The sequence below is a fragment of the Micropterus salmoides genome, unplaced genomic scaffold, assembly GCF_014851395.1.
Source record: "Micropterus salmoides isolate LMB-PRFRI ecotype aquatic unplaced genomic scaffold, ASM1485139v1 Ms_hic_scaffold_2, whole genome shotgun sequence".
NCBI lineage: Eukaryota > Metazoa > Chordata > Actinopteri > Centrarchiformes > Centrarchidae > Micropterus > Micropterus salmoides.
Window position 1 is genome coordinate 5,003,474 of NW_024041150.1, and position 18,284 is coordinate 5,021,757.

Sequence of the window (18,284 nt, forward strand, 5' to 3'; positions counted from 1 at the left end):
AAGAGAGGACACATTAGGTCAAGCTGAACTGTTCCTCATCAATAATTTATAACGTTATGAGAGAACAATAAAATATCTAAAAGGTGGCTACGCCTGAATGGTCACCATTTGACAGATGGAAGTCAGGTTGAAAAACAGAAAAGATCCTCATAATATAAAGCACCTGTGCTATTTGTTCTGGTGGTTTTAAATTTTATACTCTGCTTGTAAAGTTACTTGACTGACATAACACCTTTTATTAAAACAATATCTACCTCAAATAATCAGATGAAAGAGATCATTACCATGTTATAACCATGATACTAAAATATCATATGGTTATTACTGGGGTGTGAGGAGATGCCATGAGACAGTCGCGCTATTAAACCGTGACGATATTTCTCATCCAGGTGAAAAGATATTTTGTGGGTTTTTTTTTTCTTTTAGCATGCAAGTTACTAAAGAACAGATTCTTATTGACAAGAATGGCCTCACAGGAGACAGAGACCTCCTGTAGGGAACGAGTGCTGGGATTAAAAGCTGTCTCACGATATAAGCATGACGGAGTGGATGGGAGAAATGTAGCATAGAAGATGCCCCGCCACTTAAAAATCGTTTGTGTGGCAGCATTTTGGGAACCTGGTGGAAACAATAAGTGGTTATATATTTTAACGGCCACCCAGTTAGATTTGGCGACCCAATTTAGCATTTTGCAGAGAAACAAAGAGAGAGATGTTACTTGGTATTATGGACACGGACAGTGGATATTTTAAAAGCACAAACCAGGTAATGCAACAGTGAACACACCAGCGCAGATGTAAGTCAGTACCACGTTGGGTTCGATGTTGCACTCTAGTAGTGGTGGTTTGGGTGTAAGGATAGCAAATTAGCTGCTTTCCAGGTTCAGTTCCTGTGGGAAACAAGATTGATTTGTTTTTTTAATTACGTTAAGTAGCATTAGCCATGTTAGCTCTGTAGCGTTAGCTAGCTAAAGGCGTTGACAGCCCCCCCATAGCCACTAACCCTAAACTTCACAGGGGCGTGTCTTAACCTAAGTCAGTGATTGTATCAGGGCTTAAAGTTCTCCGGCACAGTGCCGGAAATCCGGTGCGGGGCGTTTTTATATTCGAAAATATAATTATGTCTGTGGAAAATATTCTTGCTTATTTTTTTAACAGTAATGTGATGTGTGTGTGAAGCGGCAGTCCTCAGCACAATCTCTGTCGGTGTATACACAAAAGAAGGGGACTGGCACTTCCTCACCACGTGGACACTCATTGGCTATTGTAGGTCGTGGACAGGGCATCGAATTTTCTGTTGGGTCAATTAAGGTGTCACCAAAAGGTCAAGGTGTAGGCTACCGTTTTTTTTGTTTTTGCTAACTGTAGTTAAACGATGTAATAGCAGTCCGTGTGGATTTACTGATGTAAAAATGCGTTTTGGACTAAATATTTTACTGGATTGGATCGTCTGGACCTTTTCCAACATAGAAAGGCCAGTTTTGTCGGAATGTAATCCATCGATGGGCTACGGCTGGTAAGTGGCGTCAATTTTGATTATTAGCAGTGCTTAAAGTGGGTCACCGGTACCAGTACTTCTACATTTTACTCTTTGGCATAGTTTTCTTGGGTATCCTCTCCATATCAGGGTCTCTGGGCACTATGTGACGCTCACCTGTTTCTGTTCTCGCCGGCCTCCTAATCTCCCAGTAGAAACAGAGGAGAAAGAAACTTCTGTGCTTTTCATGCAGTCGGGTGCGTAAAGTTGCTCATCAACGTAGCTTTTCGAGAACAGACTAATCACATCCTGGAGGCGACGGGACACTAAAAAACATTTGATGCGCTACAGCAAACTTTTAGAAATGTTGAACTTGTTCTGCATGAATGATTATTGACGAGTAGTACTTAGCATTAACTAATTAGAGACTGACCACCATGTAGAACATTTTTCTTACACAAATGTAATGAATGGAAACAACCCACAGAAATGAAACTGCTGTCCAGCTGGAACTAATATTATGCTAGTGGTAAGATGTATAGTAGGCTATCTGAAATTATAATGAATACACTAACATTACCCTAATACCGGCTGATAAACAAGGCAACGTGTAAATGGGGAGTACCAGCAGGGCTGGGCAATAAAACGATAATAATTATCTCGCTATAATTAATGTAATCCTCAATAACAATTTAACAAATGTTCAATAAATGTTTCATTTAATTCATTTGAATCATAGACAAATCTGCACTTATTTTTGTCGAAAAAAGATTGTTTTGTGTCCACTGTTTGGCTTCAAGTGGCACAATTAACTGTCTGGTTTCTCCAACTTTCACTCAGGAGCAAAAATCATGATTTGACATTTATTGTGATAATTATCAATTATCAATGATGTGACATTTTTTATTGTGATAACATTTCTGGCCATATCGCCCAGCCCTTTTCCCACTTCAAACATTGATTATAGGTGGTGGCAGAAAAGTTTTACCAGAATGCAGGAAATGCAGAGTTGTCTTTGTTGTAACCCCCAAACGCATTTCAGGCACAGAATTTTTTTGCTTTAAGCCCTGTTGTATGCATGTCAACCAGTGAACCCAACAGCTGTGCAGTCGGGGTTCACCTTCTTTGTGTCACTGCACTCTCTACGTGTTTGTCATGTGACGTAGGTCACATGATTTCCAAAACGTAGGTTCTGTACGGAAAAGGAGTTGGACAAACACCACCTGAAGGGGTGCTAGTGTTGGATACACTCATGAGGAGTGGATCCTCCTCCACTTGCGGCGCACCTGCTAATGTGAAAACGGAAAAAAACATAGAGACCAGGTGAGTGTGTGTGCAGGTAAAAGAGAACTGAAGGGAAAAGCAAGATTGTGAGCAGATTAAAGTAGTGAGTAATCACTAAAATAAGGTGGAGAATGCAGTAGAATTGCAAGTAGAAATAAGAAATATACAGACACATTCACCCACACGCACACAGACACAAACAAACTTAGGTTGTCCCTGGTAGAATTATTCCTGATGCCTTTCTTTCAGTTACTTATTTAAATTAATTATTATTCCAGCTCTCGTGGCTGTGTTTGTTGCTTATTTAGTGTGTGTGACTGTTTCTTGTTTTCATTTTACTCTTAGTTGTCTTAATATGTCAGCTGTTTATTGCTGCTGTTCGGCTGGTTGTCTTTTACTATTATTATTATTTTTATTGTTTGTTTTTGTTTGTGTTTGTTTGTTGTTGTGTTTTTCTCCTCCCCAAGCCCCCCTCTCTGTTCTTTGCAGGTTTCGTTGCTTTCTGCAATTGGTGTTTCCCACAACTTTTCCCTGTTGTCCCCACCTTCCATCCCCCTTCTCTTACAGGTCTTGTCCTTTCTCTGTGCTGTCTGTTTGTGCCCCCCCATCCCAGTGTCTGCCCCCCTGTGTATTTTCACACCCCTTCAATGATATTACTACATTTTTATACTGTTATTGCCAAGATGTTAGCACATTATATCTGTAGGTAATAATCTCTGAGGTGACAGTGTGAACTTGCATTTAAAATGACATGGAACAACTGGGGAAAAAGCATTTTTAAGCATTTTGTTTTTATTGTAGAATTCCAGAAACAGTGTTAAAATGTCTTTGAAAAATATTTTTAAAAATGTTGCACGGGTCTAACTGCCACAAATCACATCAAACAGTAACCAGATTGTTTTTACAAAGCAGTTACACAAAGTTTATAGAAACTGTTAGTAACACGTCATAAAAACAAGGTTAAACAACACATCTATTCATCTAGTAATCACTACTATCAACACCATCATCATCAGTGATGATCACTGATAGATTATAGTGCACCAAAACATTATTCTTACACCTATTTGTTAGTCAGACATTACACAGTTTATACAGCTCAACTTTTCAATTTCATCTGATTTACCATTTCTAGAAAACAAACTACAACAAACTTTATATGACCCAAAGCTAAATATGATCGATTAACGCAAACTGAAATCAAACAAAATAAGACTGGTTTGTATTTGAATTTACATCAGCAGACGGTGAGTGTTCATAATGACTGGGAGGAACATTTTAATGAATGTGGCTTTCATTCAGGATTGACAGGTTTGATTTAATGGTTTTATATAGATAATACAGATTGCCAGGTTTTAATTATCATACCACTAAAACATTGTAAATTAGGTGCCTGGGGCTCCATTTGTAAAAGTTTAAAATGATACAAAAAGGTCATACTAACAAAGTGATATGTTTAATGACCAAATCCAAGTCAAAGTGGCTGAAACCTTCATTTATTCCAGATTGTGAACTCGCACCAGTATGTATCAAAAATGAGCTTTACATTTTCTTCATAATTTCCTATCAACCCTCAAAAAACTTGACAAAGAACGAGCAGACGGAGTGCCATCCCTCGCTGCAGTAACTCTGCACCGGCTCCATGTCGTTCAGCACTCCTTCCTCCTCAATGCCAGGCCTCTCTTCCCTCTTCCTCTTCTCCTCTTCTTCCTCCTCCTTCTTCTTCCTCTCTGCCTTCCCTCCTTCTGAGCTCTTACTGGTCAGCTGCCCTTTTTTCTTCCCTCCTTCCTTCCCTCCCTTCCTCTCTTCCTCTCCGCTGCGTTGGGCGAGCTTCATGTGGGCCTCAGCAGGAGCCTTCTTGCAGGTTTTGGCCTTCAGGACTTTCTCTCCTTCACAGGCGTTCTGCCTCTTCTTCAGCTTCCCCACCAGCTGCTTCCAGTACTGGCTGGACTTCACCCCGTAGGCCTGGCAAAGGTCTGGTTTGCCGGCGTAACGACACCAATACCTAGAGGAGGAGCAGAAGCAGGAACAAGAAGAATGGAGCGGTTTGATGAGGATGGGAGTGAGAAACAAGAGGAAGATGACAACAAATTGGGAGACAAGAAAGAAGTACATAAATGTTGTAGTTGGCCAACACACATGCAAGGATTGAAACTGATGAGGAAAACTTCAAGGAGCATTTCTGAGATTGTGAGCTACACTTTGGGTCCAGGAGACTTTAAGCATTAATTGGCATTAAAGTCATGAACAATCATAAAGAATCTGTCATTTTTTAATAAAGTAAACAATGCCTTTCATGAGTCTTGTTAGGTTTTTTAAACTGACTTTCAGAGAAACCACGCAGGTCTTTGTGACAGATGTTTAACTTCAGTAGCACACCTGTGTCTAGACAACCACAAAAGTAATTGCCTTCTTGCTTATTAAAATGGGCTTTCATTATTCTCAGCTCACTTTTTCTTAGTTAAAAAGCTTCCAAGGCAACACACTGGATATGTGCATGATGGGAGGAGGACACACCTGTTGTTTTCTAAGGAGCACGGACACTGGTGGGAAAACAAAGCAGGTAGTGGCGCACAGTCTGACATCAAACACAGCAGATAACGGTGCGCTTTCTGACGTCGCAAGGCAAAAACTCCAGTTTTACGGTCTACATGACAACTCTGCAACCGGAGTTTCTTAAAATCACCTGGTCAGGGGTTTTCAAAAATGTGCGATTTCAGTGACCTGATACTGCGTTTCCGTGTGGACGAACAGCCAAACCACACAGAAAAAGTCACGGTTTTCAAAATACCCGTGTTCAAATAGACAAGGCCGTGGGGGCATGTTGTGCATGGATTAGTCTATGCGTAAAATCTCTCCAGCCAGCGAACCGTTAACAGCGCGCTGGTAGTAGGCCTACTACACAACCCATTATAGGCACCGGAGAGGGAGTGGGTCCCTGGGGCGTACAGGGCCAGGGCCAGGAGACGGTCGGGTGCGCTTCGGACGGTCGGTGATTGTTCCCTCTTGGGAGGAAGCCACACGCTCCAGTCTAATTGAGCACCGCACTATGTTGATGCGCTGCGCAGTTTTTTATATTCGGGCATGGGGAGTGTCAAGTCAGCTTGAGTCAAAATGCAAGAAAGGTAAAAGCCAAAGCACTCCGTTATACTAACAGGTCATTGTTACTTTGCTGGTTTTATTCCAGGGTCTAGGTACCACTGTATACAAGTCACTTAATACCTCAAAACTAGATAAAATAATAATGAATAAATATATTGCATTGCTTATTTGACATTTGAGCAGAAAAAGCAGAGAAAAAGGTGCCAAATCCAAGTGAAATGGTTGAATGGATAGATATGGATAAAAACTAACTCTTTAAACCAAAACCACAATCTGTAGCTGTCCTTCATTCTTATGTATTTGTGGCTATTAACTTCCAAGTTTCCCATTAATTCAGGCTCAATGTCAAAATTCCTCTGGGATGATTAGATGATCGTTCAGATCACCAGTTGCACAGGGTGTGGGGACTGACTACTCAACCATGATTGAGAGCAACTTGGTGATTCCCCTCTTGACCAATCAGTGTGATGACACTCGTTCTTGGTGCCGATGTCACTTTTGGTGCCGAATTACCTTTTATCTAGCTTGTTGTTGTCCAGAGGATCATAACATCATAACAGGCACCTTCTGAGCAACAGGTTAACATATATAAATCTGTTTTCTTGGGGAAGGGGGGTTCTGAACAGGTATCAGCAGAAACATTTTTTTTTGTCAGGGAGCAGCATAAACAGTCTATGTTCAGCAGAAAGTGTCCCTGTTAGAGTGAGGTGAAGTGCTCACCTCACGCACACGCCCGCCCGCTGCCGAAGTTGAATTGTCTTGAACTTTTTGGACGCAACGCGCAGCACAAATCACTGGAGGAGAGACTGATCCTCGCTTAGTTAAGTTAAATAGGCTACAGCTGTGCAGCGCACACAAGTCGTTGCCATGGTTACCCTCCATGGAGCGCCTGCCATTTACTTGTGGGGCGCTTGTCTCCCTGTCTGTTTACCTGAGAGAACCTTTTGAGAACGTTCCTAAGACCGACATCTTCCACAATACTAATCAGCATGCAGTGTGTAGCTCTGCACTTCGCTATGGCGTTTGTTTATCTGCTTCTCCTACACGCTGCATCCAGCGTAGTCTGCCGAAGCCTCCCACCGCTGCTTGTTTGGGTGATTTGCAGGCTGATCAACATCCCACCTCTCCTGTGACCCATGGTCTTTATGTATTCATAGCCAGTGAGCAATGGACTTTCAAAATAATAATGATAAAAACTGCGTTAACGTGCGATAAAATAACTGTCTGCGTTAATTTATGAATGCGTTAATGCAATAATAACGTGCCCAGCCCTAATTTTTATTCATTAAAGTACTTGTGAGGTTTGTTCTTCAAGTGGATATTTGTTTTATTACGTGGTTGGGAACTGGGCCTCAGGCTCCTTTCCCCTGTGCTGAGAGCTGTGCAATCACTACTCAATAACCCTGGTTTGCGTTTGTATGACATGTTTCTGTTTAACTGGCAAAGACTGTTCTGAAAAGTAAACAATCTTTAAACATCACACACAGTATGATTTACCTCTCCTGCTACAAACTCAAACAGACTGTCCAACTTTGGATCAGCTCATATGTTCATAGTCATAAATATGTATCATACGCAGTTTTCCAAAAACTCTGCACTGATGGTGATTTGAATAATAAGTTCCAGTTTGAGTGTCCTCCTCACCAAGTGAACCCCTGAATTATTTATATGACTGAAAATGACCAGCATTAACATGTCAGTTTTATAGGTGACATGAATTTAAAGGCATTAAAAGGTGAACTTCATTAATATCCTATCACGTGTAGAGTCTGTGGATGAGACGTTGCCTTTTACCACCATCAGAGAGTCGAGTCAGGTGAGATACTCACCTCTGCTGGTCTCCCAATGTTTCAGTGCTGCAGTTCACCACCAGGGTCACCAGGCTTTCACCAGACGTCTGCCAAGTGCAGCGATGGCCCTCCTTGGTAGTCAGCTCACCAGAACCGGGGACTGAACGATTTCTAGGTCTTTTGGCCGGTGGCTGTGATGGCGGAGGCTGGTGGGGTTTGTCGGGTTTTCCCTGACCAGGCTGCCGCTTGGTCTCAGTGAGGACGGGGAGGCAGACGAGGAGGAGGAAGAGAAAACTGCATGGCAGGACACTCATGGTGGCTGGGAAGGGACATTTGGATAAAAAAAAAAAATAAGAACACTTGAAAGTTATTTTCAGAAAGAGTCAACATTTTAGCCTTTCCTTGATCCTAGTTTTAGTTTTGGGGCACGTTTACCGCCAGGCTTAGCGCTCTCATCAAACCAGCGGTCAACTGTTTCCAGCAAACAAGCTCTGATAAACCCACTGAACACTAGCCTCCCAGCATGCAGACAGACAACGTTAGAGACTAGCTGGTTAAGAAAGTGGAACATTTAGCAGCTAAAGAGTCAGGTAGTTTTCTAAAGAGCTGGTAGAGACCAAACCAGAGCTAAAACAAGTTAGTTACATTTCACCACTTCAATAAAATGAGCATGTTGCTCTTTTTCTGCTACATTTAGCTATTTGCCATTTCTTTTTAACGGTCAAACATAGCTAAATTAAGCTTTGAATGACTGGAGAGTAACTTTTCTCCTCCAGCGCAAAAGCACTGTTTTAAAAAGATCCAAAGATAATCCAACAATGATCAGCACAATCACAGCTGAAGTTGAGGGCAAAAAATAATAATAATTTCATAGAACATTACACAAACAAGACAAAAAGCTCCTTGTTACTCTGGTCAGAATCTTCTCCTGTTTTCATCTACAATAAGGCCAATCTAATCACAAGCAACATCCCATGGCATCAGCTACATGGCAACAATGATGGATCACCTTGTAAACGTTTTGCAGCAACCAACACTTGAAGCGCTGTCTTTGATTTCCGTTGCGGTAGATCTCTATTCAAATGGGCCTTGACACTGGCAGATAATATTTTGCAGGTAAACTTTACTCAAAGAAATATTTTTTCCACAGTTCATATGAATGAATTTTTTTGCAGATTTGTAAAACCTAGCTATCACATTTAAATGGGCGACCCAGCTCTTTGCACTTCCATAAAGTTGGACAACTTTCCAGAGACACATTTAATCAAGACAAAGCTAGTGGCTCTTTGAGGCTTTGTGTTGAGTCCTGCCACCTTTTCCACCTCTGATTGGCTAATCCTAACTCTACCCCCAACCTAAGACTAGCTTTAATCCCACCGTTGTTGAAGAATTATTGTGAGCCAGGTTCAGGTGTGAAGAAGATTCAGAGACTGACGAAGACTTAACATAGCATGGTTTATTGAGCCCAGCCGAGGAGATAAAGTGCCAGCATACAACGTGAACATGTCAAATGCCAACACCAAATCTGAAGGAGAACTTCTTTTGGGGCCAGTAGGTTTCCCTCTTACGTCATCTTTAGCTGGCCTTAACCTAGAACAGCAAATCCATCTGATGTTTAGACTTCAGAGCTACAACTTATTGGAATCTATCACTATCCACAAATTGTACTCTAATCTGTGGAGCCAGTAAGATTCGTGTAAGACTCAACCTTGTAAGATTCCCAGAGATCATCGATATCTGCTAGCCTGACGCCTGAGCTACTGTCTCTACCTGATCAGTCTAACTGTTGTCTCACTAACAAGGACAGTTACATGTGAGAAATAATGAGAGGTAGAAGGTCAGTGAACACTTGTGGGGTCAGCTAGTGACTCCATGCTAGACCTGTCTTTCCTTTCCCTGTTAGATTAATTAAGAAATATCTTGTCTTCAGTTGTCAAAACTCTACCAGGGAAATAAAACAGCTAGGCACAGCAGAGCTTTAACAGTAGCAACATGCTCACAATGCCACTGTAAATGTGCTGATATTTATTAGGTATGTTTACTATCATCACAATTTTTGCATGCTAATTTGCTAAACACAAAGTACAGCTGAGACAGAGGGCCTTTCTGAAACTAGACCCTCGTCACTTCCACTCCGACACGAAGTGAACTCGGAGTCGGAGTCCCCCTCGCAGCCAAATCAAGCTCCCTAACCTGCGTAGGGTAGAAATACAGCGGCTAACTTTAGGACTAACTACCCTTTCCCCAGCATAAATATGATCTGATGTTGCCGCTGCACTCACTGCTATAATAATAATAATAATAATAACAAAACAGAAATCGTGTTATTTATTTGTTTGTGTTAATTTTTTCTTTAAGAACACGACTTTAGATATTTACGAAAAAAGAAATATTATTCTTTTATGAAAAGATTGATATTTATTGTAAAAGAAAAGCCTACATATTTGAAACTCTATCATATATGAAATATATACATTCACAAATACAACATTTCAAAATAAACCAAACATTATAGCTTATTGAAGCATTATATTGTCTGAAGAATATACATTTTAAGTTATTTACAAAGACTAGGGCTGGGCACGTTAACGTGTTATTATTGCGTTAATTAACGGCAACAATTATTTGTAGGACTACAGTCAAACCCTGGGTCACTGGAGGGGCGGGATGTTGATCGGCCTGCAAATCACCCACCCAAACAAGCAGTGGAGGGAGGTTTCGGCAGACTACGCTGGATGCAGACAGCGCTCCGCGAGTAAACAGCAGGCACTCTATGGACAGTAACCATGGCAACGGCTTTTATGCGCTACACAACTGTAGCTCAAGTTAAAATTACAGGCTACATAACTTTACCTGATAGGTCTACATCTAGTTTTGTGGGGATGCTCTACCGTGTGAATTCCCTCCTGTTGATGTCCTGTTTAGTTAAACAGTAATAGATTCTGGAAACTCACAAACAGGAGGTTTTCTAACAGGGAAAACTTGCTACTGATTGAACATAGACTGTTTCTGCTGATACCTGTTCAGCAAACCCCCCAAGAAAACTGGACTCTGATGGTAACTTGTTTTAACAAGCTAGATAAAAAGTAACGCCCTTGCAGTGGCAAATAGTTTTGATTTTATATTTGATTTGATTACATTAATGTTTAAGTTGAGATTTACAAGTTAGAAATATGTGTGTGCCGGGTGGTAAATCTAGTCACAGGCAAGTTTTCCACTTTGGTTTAATATAGTTCTAAAAGTTGTGTAAATGTGAATACATGTGCTCTTTGTTGTTTTGTTTGAGAGTAACATTGTTCAATACATGTTTTTTTGTTTGTTTTTTAACCTTTATTTTACCAGGAAGTCCCATTGAGATTCAGAATCTCTTTTACAAGAGAGACCTGGCCAAGGTAGCAGCCAAATCACAACAAATGCATACATAACAAACACCAAGTTACATTTTCATGATAAAAGAAGTACAAAATGTTAAAAAACACAATGAGACTCTCAAGATAAACAAGAACATGTCTCCGTCACAACATTCTTTACAGTAGTTTTAAATTCATTAATGGACATAAGGGTTTCTAACTTTAGCTCTTTCTGTAGATTATTCCACCCCCAAGGTGCTGAATAAGAGAAAGTAGTTCTTCCCATTTCGGTTGCAACTCGTGGTGAGGGACTTTGTATTTGTTATGAATCGTAGTGATGCATGGTAAACTGAATCAACATGACGCAAGATGGAAGATGCAGCATGCATGTACAATATATCTCCATAATCAATTACAGACAGAAAAGTAGCTTCCACAAGTTTCTTCTTAGCACTAAAAGTAAAACAAGATTTGTTTCTGAAATAAAAGCCAAGCTTGACTTTAAGTTTCTTGACTAACGCAGTAATATGTTCATTGAAGGAGAGCTTATCATCTATCCATATCCCCAAGTACTTGTATGAAGACACTCTCTCAATTGATTTCCCATCTAAGGATAAGAGGCCACAGTTGTCAAGTAGCTGTGCTCGAGCTTTTGAGAAGACCATAAACTTTGTTTTCTGTGTATTTAAAACCAGTTTTAGACTCAATAACGTATTTTGCAATGCCTGAAATGCAGTCTGAAGTTCCTGCACTGCTGCTGAAATGGTGGAAGCCTGGGTGTAAACCACTGTATCATCAGCGTATAAATGTAATTTGGCTTGAACATCTCTATCCAAATCATTTATAAAAATTGAAAACAGAATGGCAGACTCTGGTCACAAGGCGGCAGCATTGAGTAGTATTGTTGATGTTCCGCCAAGTTCATCATGGTCTTTCTTCCTGTTAACATGCAATGGACGTACAAGGGATTGATGCGGAGACTTCGTTGTGTAGGATAGTAGGATGGTTTGATTTAGGCACTACTGGAATTGTGTGCTGGGATTTTGGGCGCCAATCGTCGACCATTGTGTACAAAATTTCATGGTAAATGACATTGATTGTGCGATCTCTGGGAAGTTCCACATGGGTTTGGTGAAACTTGGTGAAGTTCATAGCCCACTGCCGTATTTTGTACTGTATTTTTATTGTATTTCTCTGTATTTTATTTTATCTCTTCCTTCTCTAACATTTTTAGGTTAATTCAGTAGACTCAGTAGCATACCACTCTGTAAATCTACCAGTACATGTGGTCAGGAATAAACCTGGAGCTACAAGAACCCCTGAAGTAATTGTGTCCTGTGTGGCATCTAATTCCACATGCTACATTTGTATTGCAAACCACATATACAAGACATGTATGTCTGTGTTTTACATCAATGATGCTTGGTGCTCAAACGCAGTCAAGATGGACTCCCCCCTTAACTTTGATATAATAAGCCTATATCATGGCCTGAAGTGAGCTATTTCTTTTATAAAACAGTTACCAAGTAACAAAAAGAAAGCAGGCTAACAGACGCACTACAATTTGACTTTATTTCATCAACAGACATTTCTTTATGAATACAAAAAGTAGCTTCACCAGGCTGCCGGTAGGCTGCATAGTGAATGATTGTTGCTAAGCAACATACATCAAAGGCTAGAATTATTAGAACTATTTATTTATATTTATTTGCACGTTGCCGTTTGTTGTGCAGCCACTAAAAAACTGTCCAGTGTCAGGAGACTGACTTTGGCAACTTGAATGATATGCTTGCTCTTGTGTGCCGGCAGCCAGCAGTGTGTAAAATAATAACACTTTAATATTTTACCTACCAGAACTCTCTCCTTGAGCAACAGTCTTTGAACTGTGTGTGTGTGTTTGCGTGTTTGTGCGTTTTCCAGTCTGTGAGAGAGTGGGAAATGTTGAATCATGTAATAAGCAATGATTTTAGTCTCTCATTATTTCTTTCTTTCTTTATCTCTGCTGGTAAAATGTGATCAGATCTCTATCATATCGCATTTTAATACCAGGTGTAAATGGGGCATGAGACCCCCATGAGGTGATACGGATCTGTTGTATATGCTCATTATATCACTACTATGAGCCAATCAGATTGCTTGATTTCAGCTACCCGTTTTATAAATGTATATAAATAACTGTAGCCTATATATTGTTTTATTTTATTATGTTACCATATTTTAATATAGGCCTACACTTGATTGTATGTTGTGTGTGTGTAGCATGAAGGAACGACAAAGTTCGTTTCGTTATGCAGCCTTGTGCTGTTAAATGACTAATATACAACCTTGTACCTTATTACACTTTTGTGTATATAGCAGTACATTTAAATTAAAAGTGCGCAATACACTACTTTAGAATTCAAATGACAATGCGATTAATCGCAGGAAAATCATACGATTAATCGCAATTAAAAGTTTTTATTGTTGCCCAGCACTAATAAAGACTTAACCACCTTTCTTTAATGCCTCTGTTGCTTGTTACGGGATCCCCCTGTGTATCTTCCGGGGATCACCAAAGTCATTAATTAATTAACAAAGTTACAGACTGATAGACTAGCTGACATTGCCATCCCTAGAGCTGTGGTGCTACCATGGCTAAAAGGCAACAGAGCCTTGTTGAGTTATAGTCTCAAGTATAGGTCAAGCTCCAAAAACACTGGATCATTCATTTCTCATAATGCAACTCTATTGTCTTTTGTTACAGCCCTCCCAGAAATATGATTAGATGACCACAGAAATGTGTTACGCAATTCTTACCACATACGTAATGTTCAAATGTTCAGAAAAGCCGTCCAGAGAGGCTCGAATTAGAATGAAAATGTATCCAAAGTTGCTACTAGCTGTTTTTACAATAGAATGTGCAATTTAAAATTATGTCAACTGAATTGGTTCTAAACAACTTGGAGTGGAGAATTTTGGATGCCTTCCCCATCAGTATGCCAGAGGGCCAGAGTGGCACAACATGAGTGTTAAATGGACAATGGACACGGGGGGGGGGGGGGGGGTGAGTCTCAGCGGCTTATTGAAAATCAGCCAAGCGTCAGAAACACTCCCCCAAGAAGAGTCCAGACTGGACATGTAGCTATCAAACAACAAGCAGGGAGGGAGGAAGGGTGGAGGAGAGGATCACAGCTTAACTCATAGAAATGCACGTTTGAAAATAAATTATTAATTATTTTAGAAAAGCTTTAAAAGATTTATGGGAGGGCATTGGGCCATCACAAACCACAAAGTACACAAGGAGTATTAAATGGTACAAATAAAAAGGAAATACTGCTAAATATAGAGCATTAATTTAGGTCAATTCATATGTTGTTGCTCAAATAAATATTGTCCTTTTGCAGATTTATCAGCTGTTAAACTCTCTTGTTAAGAGGACTTATAAAACCAATATTAAGATTTTAATGAACAAATTAAGTCAATAAATTAAACTGATCTAAGTCGATCTAAATGTTCAGATTGTCCTTGGTCTGTTTTTCGGGTTAGTTATCGTGTGTTTAACAGCATTTGCAATCTGGACACTAAACAATTAGAGTGGGTATTAATCATATCCTGTTTACCACCATGCCCCTGAGTCAGTGTATAAACACTGAACAGGTTACTTCCCTGTGCCAGCATACCATTAATGATGTGATACAGTGAGAACAACAGAACAGGTTCGGTGGAGCAATAATTAATCCGATTTAATAGTGTTAATGTGTTTGTGTTGTAATGAAGTGGAAAATTAAATCAGAAGTACATACTGCTCTGGAGCATCGTGGCGTTTTTATTTCAGATGAAACCAAAGCACTCCCCGAATAAATGAACGGGCTTTACAATCAGGCAATTTAAAACAATTTAATTTATTTAATAAATTTTTTTATCAACACTATCTTTCACATTGGGAACAAAAACCCCCACATACATGGACCTCAGAGTTTTCCAGCTCATTGTTCTAAACTCACTGCAAACCTGACTCTTTAGGCTTTTGTTTAGCCTGCAGTGGATAAACCATGGCAGCTACTTATATTAGTGCTCGAGTTCCCACTGCGCTTTTCAAAAGCCGCTCTCTGCTCCGCGGAGAATATGGAGCGAGTGTATTTCTAACAGAAGCCACATCAAGCTGCACAGAGCAGATGAACCGTGCAGGAAGTCCGACACAAAAAACAGCTTAGAGAATCTGGTCAGTTTTCAAAATAAAACACTGTGCCAATCATAAATCAACAATAGAAACAATTAACAGACAAAAAGAAAACTATGTAGCCTACTTAAACATGGTAGAAACACACAAAGCAATCAGGCAGACAAAACACTCTGCTTCTGAAAAGCTCCCCGTAACGTATGAAGCTGTGCAGAGGACAGAACGAAACTGGGTCGCAGAGAGCTGTGCACGGCGGTAGAAGCATGAAAATGATAAATGAACAACATCAAGCAGGCAAAACGCTCCGCTTCTGAAATGCTTCAGAGGACGAAACAAAACCAGAACGCAGCCGTGTGCTACGGAATCCCTGGGTTAGTCCCCCATCAGTGTCTACACAGGATGCGTTCAGGCGCAGTACTGCATGTATGTGTGTTATGCATGTACAGTAAAACGTAAGAATCTGATGCCTAAAAAGACACTATAACTTTCTCAGGAGTTGGTGGAGACCAAACCAGAGGTAAAAGGAGAGTGAATTTTGGACACAAAACACCACTCCAATAGCAAATTTCATGTTGCTCTGTGGCTGGATATGTGAATAAGCAGTTGTTTGCTAACACTGTTTTGCTACACAGCCTGTATTGCTTAAAATGGATCACATCTGTTCTGTGACAGACGTTCTGGAGACAGATGACTGAAAGAATCCCCCCTGTGTAGACATTACTCAAGTTGTGTTTCATGATTGGAAGTGATGATTCGTCATTGTTGTTTGTACAACTCAGACACATGCAAAAAGATTAATTTCACAAATTATTCCCTCTTAAATCATGACCACATGGTATCCTCCGAAACCTGACCAACACAGTCAATTTCAGTGCAACACCAAAAAGGACACATGCTGCTTACACTGACGTAAATCGATGGTTTGTGCTGCAAGTAAACAAAATACAGAGTGTATCAATTAATCATCAATCCTGGTACCTCATGAACCTCCTGTAATCCATTTAAGTAGCTTCCTTGTTGCATTAAAAGAAAATTAATGGACACCTGCTAGTCAATCTAAATTGAGATTTCTAAGTGAGTATAACGATAACGATGACAATCCACTCTGGCCTGTGCAGTTGTAAAACACAACACACAAAGGGAAACCTTTAGCTTCTACATTATTCTTTCGTAACGGCTCATTGTGCATCTTGCTATGTAAGTCAAAGTGGCATCAAAGTCTGCTTGAGTTATAGTCTCAGTTCAGCTTTCTACATTGTTAAAATTGCACAATATTTAATTATTTTTCATTATTTGCAAAATTTGAACAATTGTGTCTAAGTGAGCTGGAATTCATTAGATGTTCATAATTATCATAATAATAATAATAATAATAGCAGTATTATTATTATTAAAAGATCTCCTGTTTTTGAGGAGGACAAACATCATTAGTGTAATGCAACATTCAGTTTGGCTAAATACATTAACATAACAAAACATTTCTTTGCATTTCCCAAAGTGAATTATCTTTCAACACCATTGAGGAACAAGCTGCATCTTTTAAAAGAGGGATGTAAGTTCACTACTGATTTCTGCAACTGTGTTAACCTTTTCAACTCCAAAACCTTTAGGTATACTCAACTTTATATTTAATTGTGTCCCTTTCTTCCTCTCAAATTTATAAATTTAATTTCTTCCTTTAGACATATTCAGGATTTAATTTCACAAGTTCATATTCATCCAATGACAGATCCCTTTTGGCACCTTTCTGCTGCAGCATTTTAACAGCAGTTTCGGGGAGATGAAAAACAAAGACGCACTGCACCAAAACAAAAATAATCCCCTTTAAAGCACACCCCCACTCTTGCAAATACACCCCTCATCAATAAGTCATGACAAAAACCAATTCTTTCTTCGCTGTCTCCAACACTCTATTATTTGGTTTAACAGGTTTTGGAAGAAGCAGAAATGCAGAGTAGTTTAGTGGTGAAGGTTTGTTGTTTAGTTGTTTAGTGTGAGCAGAGGCCCAGTGTTCTTACCATGTGACGTTCCACGGCTCTGAGTCGCTGTGAGAATGTGGGGGCCGTGAACACTTAGATAAAAGAGGGGAGAAGGATAAAGGAGGAGGAGGGGAGGAGGAGGGGGCAAAATAGGGGGTTCTGGGAATGAGGAGAACTATACGAAGAACTGCCCACACAAGGACACCTCCCACATTTACCCCTCCTGACAAAACTCTGTGTGTGACAATGGACACACTTGCCAAGGTTTCTCACTCGGTGAGCTGAGTGACACCGAAGCATCCAAACCCTCAAGGTGTCGTCAGTGTCGCACAAACAAAGCACTTCTTTGTTCATCACTGGAAACCTTGTTTTCATATTAGATACTGTATAAATACTTATATGCAAATGCTTATTTTATTTATTTATTTTATCTCGTTGAAATAAAGAGAATAACATTAGTTTTGAACTCTACAGTTGCAGGGATTTTGTTGCAAATATGCACCAAATTTTAATTTCACGTCCATGTAAGTTAATCACAATTTCTTTCATTTTATTTAATAGATATGGTTGCCAGACCAATACAGCAACAGCTGTAAGTAAATGTTCAGACCACAAATCATTAGATTAAAGAAAATAAAAGAGGTAAATAAGATCACTGATGAGATGTGTGGTTGAAGAATAATGCCTGACACTAGAGTTGAATTAAGTGCAAAGATCAGAGTGGAATATTCATAAGTGATATAAAAAAATAAAAAATATTTATTCAGTAGACATTCTAAATGTAAACTTTGTGTTAGTGTTTTGTGTTGAAGGGGTTGTAACCTCACATAAAAACGATCCACTTGCCCAGGTTTTTTTCCTATGTAAAGACTCCGAGTTGGAGTTTCTGAAATCCATTGGCGGTTAAGTGTATGCATGCTCACGAGCCTCTTGCCTGCTGCATCTGAACCGTACACACACCAACAACACTGCAGCTAATGAGATGGAGTCCACTAAGACGTGGTGGGGGTGGCGTAGTGAATAAGACACATGCCTCTGGTGTGAGATACCCAGGTTCAACTCCCACTGTGACACATTCATAAATGTGTTCCTGAGCAAGAAACTCAGCCCCTCGTTACTCCAGAGGTGTGCGTCCTCTGATGTA

At 40.0% G+C, this 18,284-nt stretch overlaps 1 protein-coding gene across 1 annotated transcript; it reads right to left on the reverse strand.

The window, feature by feature from the left end:
* Positions 1-4,049: 4,049 nt before the first annotated feature.
* LOC119913401 (fibroblast growth factor-binding protein 2-like) lies at positions 4,050-17,272 on the reverse strand. Its single transcript, XM_038732821.1, has 3 exons — positions 17,180-17,272; positions 7,692-7,971; positions 4,050-4,765 (listed from the first exon to the last, which is right to left on the reverse strand). The coding sequence occupies exons 2-3, from the start codon at positions 7,964-7,966 to the stop codon at positions 4,327-4,329; spliced, it is 714 nt and encodes a 237-aa protein (XP_038588749.1). The 5' UTR covers positions 7,967-7,971; positions 17,180-17,272; the 3' UTR covers positions 4,050-4,326.
* Between the last annotated feature and the right edge of the window lie 1,012 nt (positions 17,273-18,284).